The 24,246-nt window shown below is 39.0% G+C and overlaps 1 protein-coding gene across 8 annotated transcripts in view; it reads right to left on the bottom strand.

Annotated features, from left to right (window-relative positions):
* The window catches only part of NRXN3 (neurexin 3), a 1,036,510-nt gene that overhangs the window by 37,916 nt on the left and 974,348 nt on the right, over positions 1-24,246 (bottom strand). For 5 of the 8 annotated variants that reach the window (XM_074824849.1, XM_074824851.1, XM_074824854.1 and 2 more), the window contains one exon: positions 635-710. In XM_074824849.1, coding sequence (XP_074680950.1) covers positions 635-710 — 76 coding nt within the window. Of the gene's footprint in view, positions 1-625; positions 711-24,246 lie in introns of all 8 variants that reach the window. The other 3 variants (XM_074824850.1, XM_074824853.1, XM_074824855.1) reach the window with 1 other exon arrangement.

Here is a 24,246-nt window from a genome sequence, read left to right as displayed (position 1 = left end):
GCAAGCATTACTACTAATTTTGTTATGTTAGAACTATGGTTTGGTGCTCCCCTATTTCTTTGGGCTCACAGGAAACAAAATTAGTATAAATACATTACCATGTTAACTGTACTCAAAATCCCATGGACAAATGTATCCTTTTACATTCCATCTTCAGAGCAATTAACAAAGATTAAACAATGCTAATAACTCATTATTGCTTCACTTTTGTTTCTCTTCTGTTTTTCAAACATTCACCCTCCCCACTTCATAAATCTGTCACATGCCACACTGATATTTTTGCCTTACTACTGTGTCAGTGAAGTAACTGCTACAAACATGAACTATTAATTAGCTGGGATCACTTTCAGGAAGTTTGGCTTCCCATGCAAACAACTTTATATTAACCAAATAGAGACTACATATCTGTGTTTTGGTGTTGCCAAGTCCATGGGATCTGATGCTTGGCTGTATAATTTTTATTTTATATGCAGTGTATATATACATAAGTGTATATATATATATACACAGATACACACATATATATACATATATAATTATATATGTATACATTCACACACATATAAAGATATGTATGCATTGTTTTTTGCAAATGAAATCAGAAAGCAAGCAAAACAAGACTGACCTGACTTACCTGTACTGGGCTCACAGTCAATGAAATCTTCATCATCACTGGAACATTCAGCTGATGAAACAATGTCATCTGTTGTCTGCCATGTAAAGGAAAGGAACAAAGGAAAAAGAACAGAGGAAAAAAACATAAGATATTTGGAAGTCAAAAGGCTGTTACAGAGGTGGCTACGCGTCCTAGAAAAAGAAATATTTCAGAATTGTAACTTCTAAAATCTTTAACTTGTACCAAGCATTCCGGACATGCCTGTGTAAATGTGCCCTCTGTGGAGCTGTCGGAGGAACAGTGCCTTTCATGCGCTGTTGAATATTTCAGGTGCACACAGGTGCAGTGTGCCTGCCAGGCTGTTTAGGTTAGCAGCCGGATCATACTGTGCTGTTGAACACAGTAAATACAGCAGGCTACACCACCTGCTTGGTCGGCAAACTGTCCTCCGACAGCCAAAGTAGATGTGTCTGGTTGGAACATGCTGGGCTCCTTGATAAATACCAATACCACATAGGGCCAGCCAAAAGGCACTTACCGAGAGGCTTACCATATGAGGCATGTTCAGGCTGAACATGTTTTCTGCAGAGAAAAACGTACAAGATAGACTCAGATAATATGCATCACCCAGACAGCTAGCTGTGTTGCGAGATGCATCAGTCTGAGGCAGAGGTAATTCCTGCTCTGCTAATGCACCTCTTGGGCTGGGAATCCTTTGTATTTACCCAGATAGTAAATATTTGTGCAACCCATTTGTTGCATGATGAAGCACTGCTGCATGTATCAGGTATGCTCAACATGCAACCTCACCTGCTTGCTTGCCAAGTGAACTGTGACATGGCTGTGACTGGGCTGACAGGCAGGAAAGTCTGGTTCTGAAAGGCTTAAACCAAACTGTAACTGTTCATGCCCCTCACAGGTTTCAGCACATTCCTTTGCATTTCCAGCTGGTGATATTTTCTTTCTTTCTTTTTTTTTTTTTTTTTTTTTCTTCCTGCTGCTGGTCTAATTAATGAGCAGCATGTACTGCACCATGTTAGAGAGAAGTGTACGGGCATCTCTTCCCAGCAGCATCTCCTGTGTGTAATTGCTGCAATTAGTTGAATTAGTAATGCAGACCATTAGGGAGAGTCTGTGGCAGCCTCTGGACAGGTTGTAACGTTCCTGCACACAGTACAAAATCAACCCAGCTCAGCAGCATCAGCTCAAACCATGGCTTCTGCTGAAACTGTCTCCCTTAACAACGTTTCCTTGCAGAGAGTTGCCTATTCTGCTGAGCAGTAGGATCAGTGGGATGATTCCTGAAACAAAACAACTAAAATGTTCCTCACCAGGCAGGAAGCATTGCTGAAATCTCAGCTCCTCAGGAGCAGGGGGGCTGTACTTCAGTATAGTGTACTTCAGTACTCCAGGTGAATATTCCTGGGAATCTCACATCATGACAAGCCTTCCAAATCCTTATTCTTGAAAAAGACTCTCAGCTTTAAATAAGGTCTCTTTTACATTCCTATGTCTGCTATGGATGTCTCCAACATGCTCCCTCTTCTCTTTGCATAAGTGTTCTGAGGTCTCAGCCTTTTCTTTAGCCTCCTGTGGTCCTAGCACTAAGTCCCTGTGTCCCCTGCCGCAAGTTCCTTGCTCTTCCCCTCTCTGTATTTGAGCTAAGGAAAAAACCAGAACCAAGCAGTCAGTCAGAAAGATCAGACTGAACATAACATTCCTTTATTTTTTATTTCAGTGGCTTAGAGTGAGCCAAGAAAGAAAAATAGGATTGGTTGGCTGTAAATTAAAATTATAAAAACAGAGTATCTGTAAAAAACAGCCATGAAGTTAAGGGAATCCCTTTCATACATGTTATTCAGTCTTACACAGCATTGCCATTTGGCAACGTTTTGTAGGACGCAATTTTGCAGTAGTCTCATGCTTAAATATTTTCATTAAATAATTTCATAATCTTGCCTCGATGAGGAGGCAAGATTAAAAGGATCTGGAGGTAACATGTATAAAGCAATTTCCTGCCTTAAATGCTAAGGTCATTTTTTAAGCATCTTCTTTCAGTCATAGAAAATGAAAGAACACTGTTGAAATCCTGGTGACTTCTGTTTTAAAACAAGCTGGCTTTAAAGTTTGTCTGTTCAGTGAGAGGTCAAGAAAGGAGGAATGCCCAAAATATAAATTTACTTTCTACAATTCTTCGGGTCCTGTCATATATTTTATAAAGCATTATTTATCCCAAAGGACACCTAACCACTAATAACTTATACAAACAGTGATCACATCCTCTAACATGAAATGCAGCTGTCCCTGGGTAGAAAGATATTAGTTTTTAATTGCACCACTGTAATTTAGCACAATAAGTCAACAAAACTATACTGCATGAAATTTTTTAAGCAGGTGAAATGTAGCTAGTGAAACTGGAGATTTATATTACAATTGTCTAAAGTACTTGTAAAAGACTGTTAAGGATAGCACTGTGAATAAAGAATAAACTATCCATCACTACTAGAAGACTTTGCTCAGACAGTGCTAAGACCCTGGCAATTGGTTTTGATTTCCAGGTTGAGTTTAGAATATGTGGATTTTGCTTTTAGTTGAAGATCTGACAATTCACACGTAGGGTCTCATAGAAAAATGGTGATGATTTCCTTCAAGTAGGAAATAAATGTAAAAATTCTAACAAAGTGTGGTTGTCACTTATCAGTTGCTATACCTATCTACTTACTCACTTACTTGCTAATATCTAGGGGCTTCATGCAACATTAACTTGGAATCCGATTCAATTGAATTGACAATGTGATTCAGTATTTGTAAAGAATAATGAGCTCCTTTATAACTTTTTTTTCCTCTTGCTTATTAGGGGCATCATACGAATCCAGAAAGGTAGCATGCCCAGAAAAAAACCAGGTGATATTTCTTTATACAATGTTTTGGTTTTTTTTAAAAATCCTGGGGAACTCCTTGCAACAGGATACTGGTAGGTAACAAAGATTTAGCTGCATTTTGGAAGGTAAAAACATCCATCCAGAGGTATTAAATACCCCATACCTAGCTTGGGAAGTCCCTGTGCCACAGACACTGAAGATCAAAGAAGTATCACTATTTGCATTGTCCTGTTCAGGACTCTTTTCCCGAGGCCCCATGCATTGCCAGGGCCAGCAGCAGGGTGCTGAGCGAAGTGAGCCTCTCTGGCCTCCCAGCCACTCTCTTGCATAACAGATCCTGAACATTGAGGGATGAAGAATTTTGAAGCGATGATGAGTTCTGAGCAGGAGCTGAAGAGTCATGAAGCCTGGCCCTTGTTTATCTTCCTGATCAATTTCCCATCTAATAAGCAGATTAAGGACCGCACATGCAACATATTTATGCTGCATTCTTAGATATGTGTTCTAGATTTCCTTCTATAAAATCCTCATGCATCTTTTGGTGGTTCTGAATGGAGAAAAGCACAGTCAGACAGACTCAGACAAAATGCAAATGTGTGATGCGCAATACTCACTAACCCTGCCAAATCTGACCTGCATCTGCACTTTTTTTTTGTGACTGGTTCCACTTTTTATTCTGTTGATTAATTTCTGTCCTTTTCTCCCTGTCTCCACTGCATGCTATTTCCCCTAATATTCCAGTTTTCATTGCTCTGTGATTGCTGTTTGTCCCATGCTGCTGATTTTGTACGTACAAAAATGAGGGTTAGAAAAAGAGAGAAACCTCCAAGTGGTGTTAGACTTAAGTCAAGGTCATTAACGAGATCTCTAGAAACCACAGAAGAGATAAGTACACTAATCTGTCTTGCCATTTCCTATCTTGTATTTTTAATCTCAGTACTTTCCATCACAATTCATCACTAACTGATTTTTCAGTCCCATCACATATTGGTTTTCCATGCACCTTCCGCTCAGATACCAACATCTGAATCATCCCAGAGGAATAAAGTTATTTCAGTGAGAAACAGCAGCAAATTCCTGACCATGGAAACAGAATCAAGGAAACCTCCAAAAGACCATAACTTCTTGTATATGGAATCTGTACCTTTCAAAACGCTCCTTAAGTTGAGAATTTTCACTGGATGATTATTAAACTTGCTGCTTCCACAAGACAGGAGAAGCTAGTGAGCAGCAACCCCAGAAATATCTCCACCAACGTTTTTTCTCATCAGAAATGGCTCACTGTGAGGCAGTAAGCAAAACCAGCTATTCCATTTCTGGTTCCCTTTCCCCATTTTTGAAACAGCGATGATTATACTCATCTGTTGGCCTCAGGGGAGGTAAGTGGCTTAATTCTTTAGTGTCTGCCCAGTGATCTAGAGATGGTGAATGCTAAACATTCTTACGTACAGACAACATGATAGTAATGAAACTTCTTCATATGCTATGATGGAAATAATGTTTGTGTTTTCATTGGAAAGAACATGAGAGAGGAAATATTTTTCTATTCTATATATTAGCTAAATTCTATATTAAAAATAATAATTCATACTATACTATTTTTTAAAATATGTATTTCATTTTTAAAGAATCCCAGCTTTGAAATTACTTGGCCCTGTATTAAAGGCCATAAAACTAAAGATAGGTATTATAATAACTTTCAATAAAATCTCGTTCTGGCAGGAACCCTTTTTATTCCTTCCTCTGAAAAATTTTTTATGGCATTTATATTATTATTTTTGCTCTCCCTCTCTCTAGTGTTTAATGAAATTGCCTTGGAATAAAACTGGGGTAGGAGAAAGTGCTAAACTCTGAGTCCACCCTGGAGGATTTATGAACATATTTACCTTCAAATTCTTTCAATTTCACTGAATTGGCTTCCCATTCCTTTCCATGAACTATTAGTTCTGTAATCACCTCCTTCTAATTATTCACTCTAAGGGCCTCTTCAATCTCACCGTGGTGATGGTTCTAAATCTTTGTTCATTACATTGTATGTACTTGTGTGGGATGTAAAGTGCAAAGAAAGTTGTGATGGCATGGCAAGACCTGCTCAAGATGACTCCATTTCTGTCCAATCTTCAAGCACCCAAAGCCCTAATTTATGCATCAGATGCACAACCTTTGCTCCTTTTTCTACACAAAATGGCAGGTGCTGAATCTTCCTTTTCCAACCACAAAGTTTTTTTGACACCTTGCTCTTTGGGTGCACCATTATTTGCGAAAGATTAAGCATGCTGGGTAAAATAAGTCCTGTCACAGAAGAGCTTTATGAAATTATAAATAACGCACCCAAGAATGATGAAGTTCTCACTTCTATTGGGAGAGAAAAGACAAGGACGCATAAATTCAAACCCCAGACAAACTCCTCCGGAAGTACATACTTGGCAGTTGCTTCACTTGGTAAAGTAGGATTCAGTTTTCCTACTTGCTTTTTTGCTTGAAAATCTGCACACTGTACACATTACTTCCAATTCAACATCATTATTTGAAAAGCAACACTTAATGCTTTGTCATGAGAGAAGAGTAAATCTCCTTGCCACCAAGGAACCACAGTTTACAATCCTTCTTGAAATATGACCACCACAAAATGCCAGGCACAAATATCTTCCCAACAGTGGAGAAATACAGTTGTATTAATAGGAGCAGTGCATTTGCCTTTCACACCTAAAATGTACAGAGCTGAAATTCAACAAACTTTTCTTAAATCTGACCACTTGACACCCTCCACTGCTCCCATACTGCTGTATTTGCTAAATATCTCAAATTTATTATGGAATATAGACAACGTACTGTCTTCTATGCATAACAGCATACAGTACAAATGCTCCCACAGAATGCCAAAATGTTAGTGATGCTGTTTTGTCTTCCAGAAACCAAGATATTTCTTGGCAAAGAACAGGCTCAAGGCATTTGCTGCCTTGCCAAAAGAAGATAGCACAGGAAGTGTCTGCCTCATTAGATGTCATTTCTAACTTGAAAACCTTAACATTGTGTACTTTGATAACTGGGCTTTTTAAAGAACTTGTATTCTGTTCACACTATTCCAATTAAATGGGAATCCTTCATCTGTCCTTTCTACACCTTATATTTGTTTCTCACTTTCTATTTAATCCTTATTTGCAAAATACCCTGGAGTTCATTACAGTATAGCAGACCTGAGAGATTTAGCCTGGACAAATTCGACCTACTACATACAGACAGAAACAATCTGCATACAAATGGGAAAATACTAGAAATGTTGAGAAAATCATAATGAGGTATTACAAAAGAAGCTGCAATTTGGGACTGTATAAACTTTTAAGGAGAGTCCTGGATCTACTATCTGTTGCTAAAGGGTATTAATCCTCTCCAACTCATTAGCACTGGATAGTACAACATGTATTTCCTTAGCATGGCACAGCCACAAAGACGTGTAAGCCCTTTGCACCCACATACACTGGTGCTGAGCTTGTGTCTGCCTCTGCAGAGACAATGCATCAAAGAACATGAGACTAAACATTTTTCTTCATATAGCTCATTTGAGGTGAATACAAAAACAAGAAGGACCAACCCCCTGTTGGTTTAAATTGGCATTGATTTCAACCAGGCTACAACCATTTACAGCAAGAGAGCATAGCTCATTACGTTTACGTTCAGACAATTCAATGCCAAAAGATTCAGAGTAATTGGAGGCAATTCAGAGAAGAGCCACTGAAAAGATGAAAGAACTGGACAGATGTAGGAATGAGATGGGCTTAGCAAAACTAAATATCAGGACTAGACAAGGACAAAAGGTATGATAAATATCTACAGCTGTCACAAGGTGTAATAAACATCAGGAAAGAAGATGAACTGTTTAGGGTGCTTCAAAAGAATAGTGAATAAAATTAAACAGAAAAAAAGTTTAGGATTATTTTCAGCAAGAAAAATCTCAATAGTGATCTTTATTAACTATGGAGAAGTCTCCCCAAGGAAATACTAGAAACCACCAGCACTGTGATTAAGCAGTTGCCCAAGCCACTGAGTGTATATGCCCTAGTATATTAGTGTATATGCCTAGTATATTAGTGTATATTAGTGTATATGCCCTAGTGAGGAAGAACTCACCACATCTGTCTTCAGTTCAATGTAATTCACTCTAAATCAATTCAGTATTTGTATCCTCTCCATCACTATGTAATATAAACACATCATTATGCATTTCTTTCTGTCATTCCAAAGCAGGCAGTAAAGCTATCCAGCACAGCCTTTCAGCTAGCTGTACTTGGAGCAAGAAGATACCATTGCTGTAAACCTGTTCAGACCATGGGAACAAATCCAGCTTTATGTTCTCAGGACCCTGACTGGCCAGGAGCTGGTAAGTAACCAGCAGACATGTACCCTCCAACAGTAGTCCACCAAAAGTGCATTTCCTGGCTGTGTGTTCCTGGCTGGACATAAAAGCTGATTTGCTGTCAAATTGTATTATTAAGTAGAGATCATGAGAGAGCTACCCCTTAACAAAATCAGCCATTTGTCCATTACTATGGCAGACCAGATTAAGTAACTAGCCAGTTAAGTAAAAGAAAGCAAAAAATAATCCCCCCAGTTGTGTGTCAGTCCAGAGTCATGGTTAGTCATGTTTAAAAAGAGCCTTGAAAGCTGAATTAGTCCTTTGAAAACCAAGAGCCTGTCTCAATAGAATCAATAGTTCATTAAGACTGTAAAGTCTGACTCTTCTTGACCACGTTTGATGCCAGATTTCAGGGATTTTGTTCTGCCCCTAAGCTGTGCAAAGACAATGGTGAAAAATCATGTTTCTGCCTTTTGTCTCTGTCTGCTGGCAGTGGGAAGGGTGATGATGTTGTGAGGGAGTGTGAGCAGAGAGAGAAAGAGAAGGGAGGGCAAAGAGAAAGAGAAGGGAGGGCAAAGAGAAAGAGAAGGGAGGGCAAAGAGAAAGAGAAGGGAGGGCAAAGAGAAAGAGAAGGGAGGGCAAAGAGAAAGAGAAGGGAGGGCAAAGAGAAAGAGAAGGGAGGGCAAAGAGAAAGAGAAGGGAGGGCAAAGAGGGGAGAAAGCAAAGTGGGGAGGATTAATCCATCTGTTGTTCAAGGCACCCTGACAGGGGACAGAGAAGTATTGAACCACAGCAGCTTAACCCAACTTCAATGTACCTTCCCAAAAGCAGAAGGAATGTAATGCTACGTGGTGTTCTGCTGATAAGCAAATCCTTCTAAATCCTTTCAATTTATTTCTTGGCCTGAAGAAATTACATACTATTTAGGAGCTAGATAAATAAATAAAATTTCATTTCCAGGAAACTAGATTGGTTGTTTATTGATTACATATGCACACAGTCACTTGCTTTTCTGTTTCTTTCCTTTTGCAATAGAACAGTGCTCCTTTCGTCTTGATCTGGTAAAGGATCAACTGGCAAGTCTTTTCCAAACTATTCAGCATAACCCTCAAGATTTGCAAGAGTTTTGAACTGGACTGTAAAATATAATTTCTTGGTTTAAACACAAAAGATACAGCTTTAATATGAGAGGATTCTCTTTCCCTCACTCTTATCAACCTATTGCTCCTTTCCACATGCATTTGCCTGCTTCCAAAGAAGTACCTTGAAGATGAAAGTTGTGTGTCTATACATTTAAGTTATTATCTGAGTGTAGTTCCTCTCAGAGTAATCACACAGGAAGAATTTTCACACTGAGTGTCCTTTTCATCATTTGATACAGCTTGTTCCCCTTCTCTATTATACTGTTATTTCTTATTGAAACACACCTGTCTCTTGAAACAGAAACTGTCAGCCCTCTGCTTTAAGCATAACTGCCCATCATGCAGATGGTGGCGATGCAGGTGAAAACTCCATAAGAAAGGTACACTAGGTGTACCCATCGTGAACTAAATTAACTGAATAGCTTAATCCTAAAAATGATGCCATTACAGTTGAACCCACAACTCACACCCTGAAATCAGTGAGAGCTGCTAGAAGGACAAAACTGCTGAAATTCAGGCACTGCTCAGGAGTCTGACTTTCTGGAAATCACATCACTCTACAGTGTTGTTTCCCAATGCTTGTTCAAGAGTTTTTAAATGGAAGACATTTCTTTAGGAAATGCTCTGAAAATAGTTTCAGAGTGGTCTCTCCTGTGCCATGATCCTCCTCAGAAGAACTGACAACCAGCCAAATGCACTGGGCAGCAGAGGCTTCAACTTACCCCTCTTCTCAGCATCTGCTTGAAGCAGGACACAGGAAGCAAAAGCTGAATAAAGATTCTCAGAGGTATGTAGGAAAAAGCCAGCTTATTGCCAGAATTTAGCATCCTGCTGGTGTGGACCCTAGCCCCTTATGTACACAGTCTGATGTATTAACTTACTGCCACAGAAATAATTTTATTAATATGCTGGGCTATGAACTTGCAGAAGAACAACATGTTATTGACTTCACCAGCAGAAGGGCATGGCAGACTGCTGGGGAGCAGTAACTTCTTAAATGGCCCCAGTCCAAGTTGCCAAGGACACTGAATCAGAGATCTCAAGTTACTTAATTTTATATTCCTGATATTGTCATAAATTCAGTGTCTGACATCAGGAAAATTGCCTCCCTTCCTCATGCTTCTGTTTATACTGCTATAAAACAGGGAGAAAACAACTTCTCTGCTTACTTGGCATACAATCAGAATTTTAGTAAACATTTTACATTCTCAAAGCAAAGCCTAAGTACAGAAAAATTCTTCACATTTAGTAAAGGGAAACCTATGTTTCAGAAAGTTAGAGACTCAAATGATCTGAGATGAATCAGCTGCCCCTTGAAGACTCAGCCTCTAGTAAGAGTAAATGGGTTTTCTTTGCGTGCTAGCTTGCACTTAATAACTGTGTCAGAAGAATATTTTTCATTTACACTTTGCTCCTTTGCTGGAAATCAATACGTCGTTTGCTGGCATTTTCTCCTGGACATCTTTATTTAGCTTGTCTTTTCTTCCTCGGAGGGGAGGGAGTTGTATTTGATTTTGTTCTGTTATTGACTGGATCACTCTGAGCAAGAAATAAATAACTAAGTACAGCACAGTAGCTTTAATGACAGTCTTTTAAGCCTCCAAAACTACACGCCATGTTGCACTTCATCCTAACACCTGATGTAAAAGAAACAAATCTGTAAAGTAAGGTTACTATGTAGCAAAGAGGCAGTCACATGTGCAACTTAACTGGCATTTATGTTTATGTGCTTATTAATAAAATCGTACAAGTCCTGTTTCTATTTTTAAAGCAGTACTCCTATTGCCACAGTACCTAGTGCTGGGATCTCATAATCTCTTACAAACGAGGTTTAATGAGAAATTAGAGATATGGAAGACCTCCCAGCAGACATCTTTCCCTTGAGAAAATCTGAGCACGTTCAAATATTTGTCACTGGTGACAAGTGACAGTAAAGCATCCAATGTGCAAAAGCTGGACACAGCAAACTATGGAGCAGGGGCAGTCGCTGGGCAGTCGCTGTGCCCTGGCTGCACCCAAGTGTCACACCAGCCCACAGCACCCCTCCCAGCATCCAGTGGGAAGCGATCTGTAAGCCAGTCCTAGGGAATGCACAGTAATCACCATCATTTTTTTAAACTGTGGAGTTCTTTGCCTCCTCCCCTGCTTCTCTCTTTAATTTCTGCTACTCATTATTACGTAGACGACAGTTAGCATATGCAATGGTAAAATTCATAAAGGGGAAAATACCCTGTTCTATGGTCCAAACTATGGCACTTAAAATCTAATGTGACAGGATATGTTATTCATAAAGTAACAATAAACATAATCACTCTGAATAAATGTGCCTTAAAACAACTTCTGCAATTATTGTAAGTACCTCCGAGTCCAATAAGATAAACAACTATCTTTGAATATTTGCATTAATGCACTAGTCTACTCTTTCCAGACAAATATCCCTATTTCTCTCCATACAATAACACACACTTAGAAAATGTCATTTAAATACTGTTACTCACAGCATATACACATTAGCTCACAAGGGTAAGGGGGACACCACACACATTTAAATGCAGAATAAACATAATGCAGAATAAACCCTGGCCCACTAGGTACATATCAGCACCTAGAACTGCTTCCTGAATAACATTATATAGACAGAACAGTTAACAAAGGAAAATAGCCACTAAATACCTATATATAAGCATATATACAACATACCTGCTAAAAAGGGCCATAAATAGTTTTAGTTTATAAACAATAAGAAAGTTCATAAACACAAAGAAGGTCACAAAGGTAGCTGTGGTAGAACACATATTTCCCAGGAACAGTGACAGCCTCTTAACCACAAGTCCATCCTTCCTCCCTTCCTCTCTTAATGTAGGATATAAATGGTTGCCAGCAACTAGTACAGAAATATCCGTATATGCAGCAAAAGGTATATATTACCATTAACTTATTAACATACTAATATATTAACTTTATCGAGGTCAATTCTAATAAAAATGAAGTTAAACAGTAGAGTTCTAGACATTATTCCATCCAGGAATACCTCTGCCAAGTATCTGATGCCTAAAAATCATGCTTTTCTATCATTAACATTTTTTTTCTTTCCTTTTGAAATGTGAATAGACTAACAACTTTACTGGGAGGATAGGGAACTGACTTCACACCTCATGTTAGCAAAAACCAGGTAACAAAAAGTAAACAAGCAACCCAAATCAGTCCCACCACTGCCAGGAATCATGGGGGAACACTTAGGAAAGTTAGAGACAGAAGTTTATCCATTATTCTCTAATCCTAACTTAAACAAGGAAAGAGATATACAAAATACTCCCATCAAACATACACCCATCAGTTTAAAAAACATACTTAGTCCATCAAGTATTGATGAAGCCAGGTAAACTTCAACCTCCTGAGCTGCTGAACATAACAAATGCCTCCTGGGATCCCATTACATTTGAACTGAACTTCACTTAAATGCCACATCAAGTGGTCCAAGCTGCAAATGGTTGTCATGCAAGAAAATTCTGCCATTGAGTAGGCAGACTCCCATGCACAACAAACATGGTGAACACTTATCCCCGCTGGGTTTCTCTGCAGCTCCTGCCTAATCAGAACATTTGCTCTCCGTGATGGATAAGAAGGCCATTTTCCTTGCTTATTTATTTAGCTCTCTATTGAGTTTGACTAACTGTAATAAAGGCAAATCAATCTTTTGTGTTTGTGTAAAATGAAAAAAAGGAACAAAGTTAGCTTTAATGGTCCAATAGATGCTCAGCTGGAATGCACTTACCGAGCGAACGAGCTAGACAAAGGAATTCAGGCAGCTTTAAACACCACGGTGAACATGCTGAGATCATCTATACTTCTACCTGTTTAAAGAGAAAAAAACAAACCCACCCCACGCCCAGTGAAGAGGTTTTCTGTTTCTCTGCAATTCTGTCTATCAAGGCATCAAGTACTACAAGTTTTTTCTCTTGCATCCTTCAGGTTTCCATGGCCAAAGCTGGGAGATGCTAGGAAAAAAGTATCCAAAGGAACATTGTCAGAAGGAGCGGACATGAAGCTCTAAATCCCATGAGAATACTTTCTCCACTGTCAGAAAACACTAAACTCAGATTTGTTGTAATTTTTTACATGAATAACCTCTTGTAAGGATTGTAAGATAGCATGAAATTCATGACCAGTATGAAACGAAGACGCTTCTGTGTAATGAATTTGAGTGAGACATTTATCATTTCAAGGTAGCACTCTGACAAAGTCTTTTCTCTCATCTGTTCTAATTATAGTGTTGACAACAGTGAAAATCACAGAAGAAATTACGTCTGATTTTATGCAATGCCATTTAAAAGCCTTAGTAATACACAGAAATACTCAGGCCTTCCAGACTATGGACAGCCAAGTATTAGCCCACAGAGAATTTAACCTGTCTTAGCAATGCGTAAAACAGGACAGCTTGACCAGGATGGAGCCAAAAATTAACAGGATGTATTCGTCCCCATATCTGAAGTACTCCAGTCCCTGAATGGACAGATAAAAGCGTGTGCATAGGTTCTTTTGCTACATCACTTTCGGTCTTTTTAACAAGAATTAAAAAAAGCAGAAAGAATCCAACCATCCTTGTTCTAAGACAAAATTTGATGCCCCCTTGCTGTAACAGCTATAGCAATGGTTTTGGGATGATGGTATGTCTCTAGTCTCTCCTGGGAGCAAGCAAGTTCACTTTTCCTTAAAATTTATTTCTCTACAGTATCATTATTGTAGCTTCACTTGTGCTATCCAGAAACAAGTCATAGAAGCCACTGATATTAAAAGGTGGTGCCTTCTGGCATTTTTACCACTTGATTTTCAGACTTAGGCCCTACTCACACTAGAGAGCTTACTGGCATTACAGCCATGCTGGCATATCCAAGTTGGCAGAGCTTCTTCCTTTAGATCCAGCAATGCTGATAGAAGAAGGGTTTTTGCCGTCAGAGTTACACCACCTCTGAGCATTACAACCTAAGCTGACAAAAGCTGGCATAGTTATATCCAAATCAGGCTTTTGACTAGCAGCAGCATGTAAAATCAAAGCATGTGCATTTTTGCACTCTGGGACACTGCAGTGACATTGACAGAACTTTGGAGTATAGCACTGTATTACTCTGAAATCCTTCAGACGGCAGAATAGTTTTTAAAGAATCCTGTAACTGTCGCTGCAGTTGTTAGGTCAGCATATAGCTTCCATAACTTAAGTCAGGAATTTGCAAGAAAAAGATTGCAGTCAATGGGTTTTTTTTTTTTTTGATTCAGAGATCTCAAGGCCAGAAGGGCCCATTATTTTCACCTAGTCTGATCTCCCAGTTTACACAACTGTGGAATTACACAGAAGATCTGAGTGCCAGGACACCTCTGCCACTGATTTGCAGTCACCCTTGACAGGGCAGTTAACCTGTCAGCACACTATGGCTTCATTTTTAAGATCGTGAAGATGCACATGTATCTCTTGGAAGCAAATGTTTATAAGCTGCTGTGAGAATACTTGGAGGAATGTGCTGTGTAAAGCATCAGAAGGAAGATGCCATGATTGTATTTGATTTTTTATATTTTGTGAGCAGAAAGGCTCACACGGTCAAAATGAAACTCCCATATGGACTGCAAGAAACCATTATGCAGGGTTGAGGTAGGAGGGACCTAAGAAATACTCCGCTCTCTTTAATATTTCTGAAACAAAATAAAGTACTGGAAATGACTACACAGTCCTACAAACTGAGACTCCTGCATAAGAAGGAAAGGAACTTCCTGCAAATTCTTTCTATAAGTGGAGAAAACTTGCAGCACACATCTACAGAAATAAATAGCAGCAGAGTTTAACACCATTCATCACCAAAGGCAAACGACTCTCAGAAAAACAGCCCTGCCACGGTGGACTACCAGTACTCATCCCATCAGAAAGCAAACCTTGCATTCAGACAAAGCACAGCTTTTCCAACAGGTGCAGAGAAATGCTCCATAACCTCTATACCAGGTGGCTTTGAACCTCAGCACCTCATAGGTAGTAGAACAAATTGCCTGGCTGGTCCCAGGATATCCCTTGTACCTAAGTCTCCCACTTACCCACAATGTGCAAATGATCAAAACAAATGCTACAATCTGACACCATGGAGCTCTCGACAGCTGTCAACTCATTAAGTTCTATTCACTGGCTTCCCACCTCCTTGCCAATGTATTACATAAATTGCTTTTTAGCTGGCAGCCTTTCCCTTTGCCTGAAACAGTTTGCACTGAGCACGTTTAAGTCCATTGCTTTTTTTTAAAAAATGCATTTATTCCCTTCCCTTTGGTGATTTGCCTTGCTTTGCAATAGTTTGAATGGGCTGCAGGATACTGTTTCATTATCAAGCTGCAACTGGAAATGAATATTTTATAGTGGCTGAACAGAGGTTTGGCTGTAAATGACTATATCCTAATTAAACAAAAGGAAGACAGAAAGAAAAATGAATTTAATTAATGAAATATTGATGCAATTTATAGACAAAGGCCTTCCCATTTAGAAGGGTATTCCTGCAATGTGAATTTTATAGAAAGAGTTGGAGGTTCACTACTTCCTTCTTGATTTACCTAGTGACGTTTCTCATATTTAATTTTTGTCTTTTTCAGCCTTTTTAAAATGCCTGAAGATATGTCTAGTATCCATCCATACGAAGTCACAGATGCAAGTGCTCCAAATGCAAATATATACTTATAATGACTGAGCATTAATAACATGTGAAAACAGCATAAGTGTAGTCATGCTAGCTCAAACTCCATCTAAACCTTGGTTCCTGCCTCTGGCATTAACCAGTTATTTATGTTTGTTCACAGAGAGGATAAACAGAAGAGAAACATACAGAAGTACTTTTCTCTCATATATGCTAATTGCAGTGGCAAGCATCAGTTAGGAAGTGGTTATACCTGCATATTTATGATGCATAGATTTTGTATTTCATAGTTCTTAATGAGCTTTTCTACCACGAACTGGCATATTAGCTTTTAAAATCTCTTCTTTTTTTCTACAATATTTTATGGGAGTGAGTTCCACATTTTGTGTAAAAGTACTTCCTCTTGTTTGATCTCAACCTTCTGTTGCTCAGTCTTTGTTGCATGAGAAACAGTGAGCACTCATTCCCTAGTCACAATTTTGGTTTTAGAGATGTCTGTTTTCACCATTTGGCTACTGATTTTTCAGTCTGAAGAACGCCAGCCTATTTAACCTCTCCTCATGTGGAAACCATTACATATCCTTGAAAATCCCTGCTAATCTCTTCTGCAGCTATTTTAGTTGTCATAGATCGATTTTTGAGAGATGATGGCCAAAACTGAGTGCAGCACAGAAGGCAAAGCACTTTACACAGTGGCACAATAATATTTTGAGTTGGATTTTTTTTCCTAATAATTTCTAAATTTGTTTTGCTTCTTGAATGTGAATACATGCCTAAAAGTAACCAAATCTGGCCATTTGAAACTATCTGCCATAGAACTCATTTTCAACAATCAGTGTGGTTGAGCACATACATAAACCAGTGCCCAATAATGCTTTTCTTCTGTTATGGACTCAGTTTCTGACATTTTTGAATTAAAGGCCCTATAACAGCAGGAATTTATTGATTCTTGAGATACTTCAGAATGCCATCCATTGAACTGTATATGGCAGTGAGATCTACAATGAAGTGATAAAGCATTTGGGAGGATTCTGGATTTCTCAGTCATTCTAAGTCCAATGAAGTGACACCTTTCCGACATTCCAGAAGGCACCTGAGCAAGCCCAAGGGATGTCAGTCAGGTTTTTGGGGTCAGGAGGCAGCAGCAATGCACTGCAATGTGGCATCATTCAAAACAGACTGGAATAATCCTACTGATGCACACAAGACCACTAACAGAGAGAAGACTCAATATTCAGATTAGAAATGTGGAATGTATACTTACACATTCCAGAAGTGGGCCCAAACTGTAGAATCTGCTCCAACCTGTTTTCTTATCTCTTTTTGCTGGTAAATGTTCTTTATATTGTGTATGTTGTAAATTGAATCAGGCTTAAATATAATGTCAAAATGCTGCCTGAATCCAATTAGAAGATGAGAATAGCCCTAAACTTTATAGAAAACCACAGTTGTACTTTATAGCCCAACAGACAGTTGAAAAGGGAAAAACTATGGCATATGTTTGCCCACAATAATCTCTTTTCCTCAAACTGTTTATATCACTATGGGTGATCGTGACATTTCATTTCTGGAGTGGACTCTACTGTCCACTGGGGATCAGTGATGAAATAGTTTTAAGGAAACTGCTCTGGTTTAAAGTTAGCAAGGACAAAGAGAATATAAATAAATAAATCCAAAAAACATAGCCCCAAGCAAACCACAGAATCTGGTTCTATGTGAAATGCAGTCTTCAGAAACCTGGGAGAGAAGCTATTGACTCTTGCCAGGCCATCCATGATTTGACTAACTGAATACCAGTAGGCAAATCTTTGCAGAAGGAAGAGAAGTTAATGTCCTGAAAACATATAACCTATAAAGTTCTACAATCATAGTTTCTTTAAATCTTTTATAGCATGTGAATGTAAAGGACATAAATGAAAACAAATATATACAATTCCATGCCTTGCCGTTGATTTAAAGTAAATACAATTTCTCATCTGCTTCAGCAAGAGAGAAGAAAATATACCAGTAGTGAACAAATGAAGTAAATGGATAATAGACAAGTTTGGAAGGGAGACAGATACCTTTCACAGACTTCACTTACCTCTCTCCCTGTGCTATGATTTGCTCTCTAGCTAGGATCTAAAGAAAAAGTGCTAAAGGGAAACTTTATTCTCCATCTCCCACTCAGTGTTGCCACCTTCAGCCCAGAGCTGTCAGACTCTTCCTGCTCCTAGAGTGCTTCCCCTTCCCTTGCAGTATTATTGAAGTTCACAGGCTTTTGTCTCCTACTTTCAACATTACTCCTGTTTTTCTCTGCCACCCCTTCTTCTTTCAGACTCTGAAGAAAGTTGAGTGGCTCTTTAAAAACAGCAAAGACATTGATCTTAACTCAAATGCAGGCTTTTAAATTTGCAGGGGAAAGATTCCTTTAAGTTCCACATTATCAGAGAACATACATCTTATATGTGAAGATACAACAGCTATTACCTGAGTTTTAACAATAATGATACTACCCATAGCCTCTAATCAGATCAAGATCCTGTTATTTAGATACTGCAGTATCAACAGGATGAAAGAGACCTTGTTCCAAGTACTGCTGTTTAGGCAAACAAGCAACATACTTAGTACAGCAGACAAGGGAATAATAGCTCATTTTTATGATAAATTATGATGCTAAAGCATTAGCTTTTGTTCTATGCTGGAACAAACCCAAATATCCTTTAGAAGCCACCTCAGAAAAAGAATTACATCAAAGTATCAGTTTTCAGATAACTAAATTTCAGACATACCATTCAGTATGTGCAAAGCACCCACAGGATGCCTTGGAGGATGTAGCCCCCAGAAACGGTTAAGCCTGCAAAAAGGATTCAGGCTTGACATCTATGCTTTGGAATAGTTAAAAACGAGATTCCTTTCTGGATCTCACTGCATCAGGAGCATAGGAGCAAGAACCTACAGCATCTCCTTCCAGGACCAGTGTCCTCTCACCCCCTCCACATAACAGAAAATACGCCATCCTCTATGCCCCCCCCCCCCCCCCCCCCCACTACCATGCAGATACCTTGCAGACAGCACGACACAAGCAGAGGGTAATGTGAATGATAGAGGGAAGACAGCTCTAGGAAATACCACCTATAGCCAAGATTAATGAAGGTGCAGAGGAAGTATGGGCAGAACAAGACTGCCTAAACATGGATTCTTTAATCTGGTTAGCCTGGGAGATTTCCACAGAGGCAAACAAAGGCTGAGTTTAGGAAAGCAGCTAGTGCAGGTTTAGCACTAACTGAGACTATACTTTAATAATCTACAAAATAACACTGCCAAAGATTATACTCTTATACTTGTAGGGCCTTCTGACAAGAACAACTTCAGGAAAAAAAAGAGAGAAAGAGAGAGAACAAAAATATAATTGCCTGCCTATCAGCTCCACTATCATAATTACTTTCAAACTCTGACATGGGTTGAATCAGATGAACACCAAATCAATTTTTGCAGCCAGCAATCAGTGCATTCTTAGCTCATAAATTAAAATGTCACTGGTAGAGTGAGTACAAAATAATGCCTATTTCATGATTTTACACTGCAGAGAGAGCAACTTCCTTCTTTTTCCTTCTGTGAGTGTTGCTTGTACGTCCTTAAGCACTGTACACTACATTACACTCATCTAATTCAAACTGAAGTTTGCACAGCTGGATTCTACACATGAAAACACAAGAAATTATACGCTAGCTATGCAGTGGGGTAGTATTATCCCCCTGGGTATCCAGAGCCCCATTCTAGATGTGGGGAGATGGTGGCATGAGCTTTTCTCCTGCATTTGCACTTCATGCAGCATTGGGAATTTGCTGGCTGCATACTGCTTTGGGGAATGAAATGCCTTAAGGCTCCACTCCACTGTCTTCCCCTTCATCCCTTTCTACCTGCAGTGAACCTCTTCAGGCTCAAGTGAGTAGAAGGCTCCCCAATACAAGGAAAGTTCTCAAAAAAACCCCAAACATTTTAAGGTCAGAAACTACTCACTGTGCAATTTCTTTAAGGACTAAAGTGATCAGATTAAACTGATGAATCAGTATCATATGTTGAAACCTGACCAATGCTAATAAAGGGTTTAATTTCATGTTACCTTCTGTGCCTCATTTCTGAGTCTGAGTAGGAATAATTTAATGGGCCATTCTGTGCCCAGTACCTTGCTTATCAGTTTTCACTCTCTAATTCAAACCACAAACTCTGCAGCTGGGGGGCACAGCACCACATCAATGAGTTTACCTCTCATGTAACTGGAGTTGTCAAGACACCTCATTCTTTTCTCCTTTTTAGGGTCTTTTGCACTTTATGTGTACTTTAAGTGCATTTTTTTCACTTTAAGTACATTGCCTAATCTTTACCTAATGAATGAGATAATTTGTCCTCATATAATGTGACTAGCCAAGCCCCAGATTCCCTGTTTGTGCTCTGACTAGCACCAACATCATACTTTCCAAAAGATAAAACTTCAAGCACCTTCCTCTCCCATCCACCCCAGCTGGAAAGGAGCTGTGAAGACCAACACTGGCTGAACTCCTAATTCCTTCAAAATTCTCCTCCGAGGTTTCACCTCCAGATACCCCTAAACTATACTAGCAAATCCAGCTAATAATTTTTAATACATTTATGTAACAGCCAATGTCAGTATTGAGAGTTTTGCCTCGAGTGATATCTTCGAAGAGCTCAGGATTTTTCTTCTGCTCTTTCTGGCCTTCAGAAGCTGAGCTATAAACTTATTGAAACCTGAATATAAAATACTTCCTTATTTAGTAAAAATAGGAGTGCCTGTCACTTCAACCCAACCAGCAGCCAGTATATAGGATTTTTGAAGTGTTGCATTTAGGAGAAGTCTCCTCTCTTCCTCACAGTTGATTACTTCTCTGGTTCAGAAAGAGAAATTTAGAATGGCTGACTTTTTGCCTAATTAGTGGGGTAATTTGACCTCATATGATGTCACTAGTCAAATGAACAAAAGGTCTTATCTTGTATGTTTATCAGTGAGATGTCTGCCATAGGAAATGCTGCATCTTTTTGCAAGAGCCTCTTGCTCAGCTGCACCACCTGAGAGCTGACAACTCATCCTACTGAGGCTCAGCAGAGCTGTGAGACAGCCATACTCTCGTATCTCTATGATATTGTCATTAATGCAGTACTGAAATGGCTGTAGGTACAGACTCATCACGTACACAAATCACACAAAAACAACAAGGAACCTCTGAATGTGTAAGAGCTAGTACTTAGCTACCTCAGCTCTATATCAAATAAAGACATCAATAAACTTATTCTCCTGATCCTCTTAATCCAGAGGACTCCCCTTTTGGATAGGAACTCACTTCTAATTTCCAGCCATGGTTTATTCACAGTAGGGTACTGGCCATTTTGGGCCATGCAACCCTTTGGTTTAAATAAATATTTTCCCTGCCTTCTCTTTGTAAACAGAATACAGTTTCAGAGAGCAATCATGCCTCCTTTATTCCTTCAGTATGAAAGCTAAAGAAGCTAAATTGTAATAAATCTCTTCTCCTAAGACTCACTCCGCATTCACAACTTTGTCCTTCAAACCCTTCTCTGTATCTATGCCAAGTCCTACCAGCCATTCTGTAACATGAGCAGATACAGTTTGAAACAGCACTGAGCAAACTCAGATCATTTTTTTTTAGAAAATAAAGAATAATCCTGCTGTAGTTAAATGGTGGCTATATTTGTGTGAAGAGCTTTAAGAAGTCTTTACTTCCACAAGTAGAGGAATGCAGCTCATTATGTTCTGTGAGACAGAAAACCAGGTTTGCTACTGGTTTTATCTGGGTTGGTATTCAGACACCACCAAAAAAATTGAAACCAGTTCTTAAGGAAGGGATTTCTAGTGATTTAAATGCAATGAGGTTTAAGGATCAGCCCCACATACTCTTGAACAAATCCAAAGCAGAGCATCTACAAAATGGCTGGAAACAGAAATGTGTGCCTTGCCTGAGCACAGAAGGAAGTAAAGAGATCAAGCAGAGAAAAAAGAAGGCAGTTACTTTTTAAACTCTCTGAAGAAACACAAGAACTGGAACTGATAACTGTCTCAATACGTTATCAGTTATGATAACTATATTACAGAGATGCAATACAGAGTAAGTCCTTAGAAATTCCAAACTTACAAATCAAATATAATGAATAACTGAGAAAGCCCCACTTTCCATTTCAATTCTGCTCTCCTTATCTGCCATGCTAATATTTAGAAAGTAATTATTGCTCTTGATGATTAAAATTTTTTTTCTCCTCTTGAAATGACTGATTTTTCTTTTGAAGTCTGCATCACCCTGAAGGGAAAATCCATTCCTCAGCAGATTTTTTTGCTTTTTTGCCTAGCAAGTAAAGGGGATTAGAAAATTAGAATAGAATGACAGTAAAAAGAAAAAGGGGGAATGGGGAAAGTGAGCAAGGTAAGACAGGTCTTTAAAAAATTTTTGTGTTTGAGCAATGTCTTTAGAAATTCACGAAGAGGAAGAAGTGAAAAATGATGAGCTCATTGCACAGGGTATGGCACCTCATGCTACCATGAGGAGTTCCTATACTGAGGCGAATAGGCACTGCTGACAGCTCATTGCTGGGGCATGGTTAAAATGAGTTCTGCATCAGCAGGTGAGGCCCATCAACATTTGGCATCTTCATCATACCACATTACATGTAAATTTTTTTGCAGACATTTCAGCTGTGTTAGTTCTCCAACGTGAGCACAAATGTATCTTCTCCCAGAGTCTGAGTGGCATGACCAAGTTAACCTGGCCTGGAGGGAACAGAATTCACACTGTAATGATGAAGGGAGGTGGATGAACCTAGATGATTGTATACTTAATCAATATAAACAGATTAAACTATGGAAGCTTAGCTATGATTATATCAGACTTATGCTTTTCCTCTAGTATCCTCCATAATAAAAGGCAATGTAAATAAAAATTAATATACTATAGGATACACAACAAACAAAATATAGACCTATGTGATTTCTTATTCCCCAAACCTCTCCCAGTAAAGTTAAAACATAAGACACTGGGGTTTTTGGTCCTATGGTATACTGAAACCACGAGTGAAAATCTCTGAGAATCAAAGCCTGCACATAGGAATACATTTATCCCCAACTCACCCTCTCTAAAACCCTGAATCAGGATATGTGATGCAAATTTATTTGGCTGTCATTGTATATAATCTCAACACATAATTTGTGAGCATGCCTCCATACTGCTGCAATGTAGATTAGTACTGCATTCTGCCTTTGCAGAATGGAAAGTATAAGGTGTGCACCATTATAGATGAAACTTTCTTTCTCCACAGTCCCTTCTCTATATGAGGTTGACAACATGGAAACTAATACTTCAAAGCACTCTTCAGTAAGAGTGGACAAAATACCATATGTCCAAGACATTTTCTTTTTCTCATAAAACCCCAAACCCCAACCTCATCATTGGTTGTTTCCAGGAAAAAAAAAAAAAAAAAAGGTGGGAGTTCTTAGATGACATACTAACTGTGAGTCTTAGCTAAACTCTCTGATAGACACTGAAGCAGCTACTCAAGCCAGCATATATTTCAGACAAACAAGCTGGAGGAGAGCCAGCTCTGGATGAAGTGATTGTCTTATTTCAGAATATGAAGTGTTCTTGACAGCAAGCCCTGCTGACTGTCCTTGGGGAGATGCTATAAAGCGAGCTGAGAAGAAACCTTGATCAGAAGTGAGACAGAGCATCAGTTTTGGGTTGTATAATGGATGGCCATTCAATGTCCTTGTATCTGCAAAGTAGCTTTCTAAGTAGAATTTGAAATAAAATAAAGGTCTTCTGTTGCTAAAGGGGCTAAGCATACATTTCTTGGACCTGCTGTTAGTGCTTGGTATGTATCATCAGCAAGTTTTGTCATTGTCATCTTCTTTATTTTAAACACACTGCTTTTGAAGTTAATAAAATGACTTGTTTCTCCCTTGTGCTGGTCCATTTGCATAATTATAAAGAGGGTTCATGGAAGAGAGTCAATCAGATAATTCCCACATGCAAATTAAAGATCTTTCAATTAACATGGCAGGACGTGTGTGAAAACCATGCTAATGTAGCAGAAGATATCCCTAGTGGCAGTTCAATTCTCTGCCTGTATGTCAAGTCATCTCTTTGTCTCGCTTCGCTTTGCCACTGGTGGCCTCTGATTGGGCAAGAGGGTGGTGGAACAGAGTAAAAAAGAAAGGTTTAGTAGAGATCTTTATTGCAATGTTACTGGTGGGGTGGGGGAGCACTGCCTGAATCTTGTTTCAGGCAAAAGTCAACCTGATTGATGAAACAACTGTGTCTTGCCATATCAGGGCAAAATTGTGAGAAGAATCTGATTTCCAAAAAGCACTTTCATTCACAGATCAGTTCACTTACAGTTTCCCTACTGAAAGATTTCTCTCTCCTGTCTTCAGTAATAACACACACTCTTTTCATAAGGCTTTCCTTGCTTCTCTGCTTGCAAATAACGGCCCACAGAACACCTTCTGAAAACCAGATATGAGTAGAACAGGACTCCAGAAACTTGGTGGTACATTAGGTTATATCTGATAAAAACCAATGAAGTC

This window comes from Strix aluco, chromosome 4, assembly GCF_031877795.1.
Source record: "Strix aluco isolate bStrAlu1 chromosome 4, bStrAlu1.hap1, whole genome shotgun sequence".
NCBI lineage: Eukaryota > Metazoa > Chordata > Aves > Strigiformes > Strigidae > Strix > Strix aluco.
This window is presented reverse-complemented; position numbering and strand designations above follow the sequence as displayed.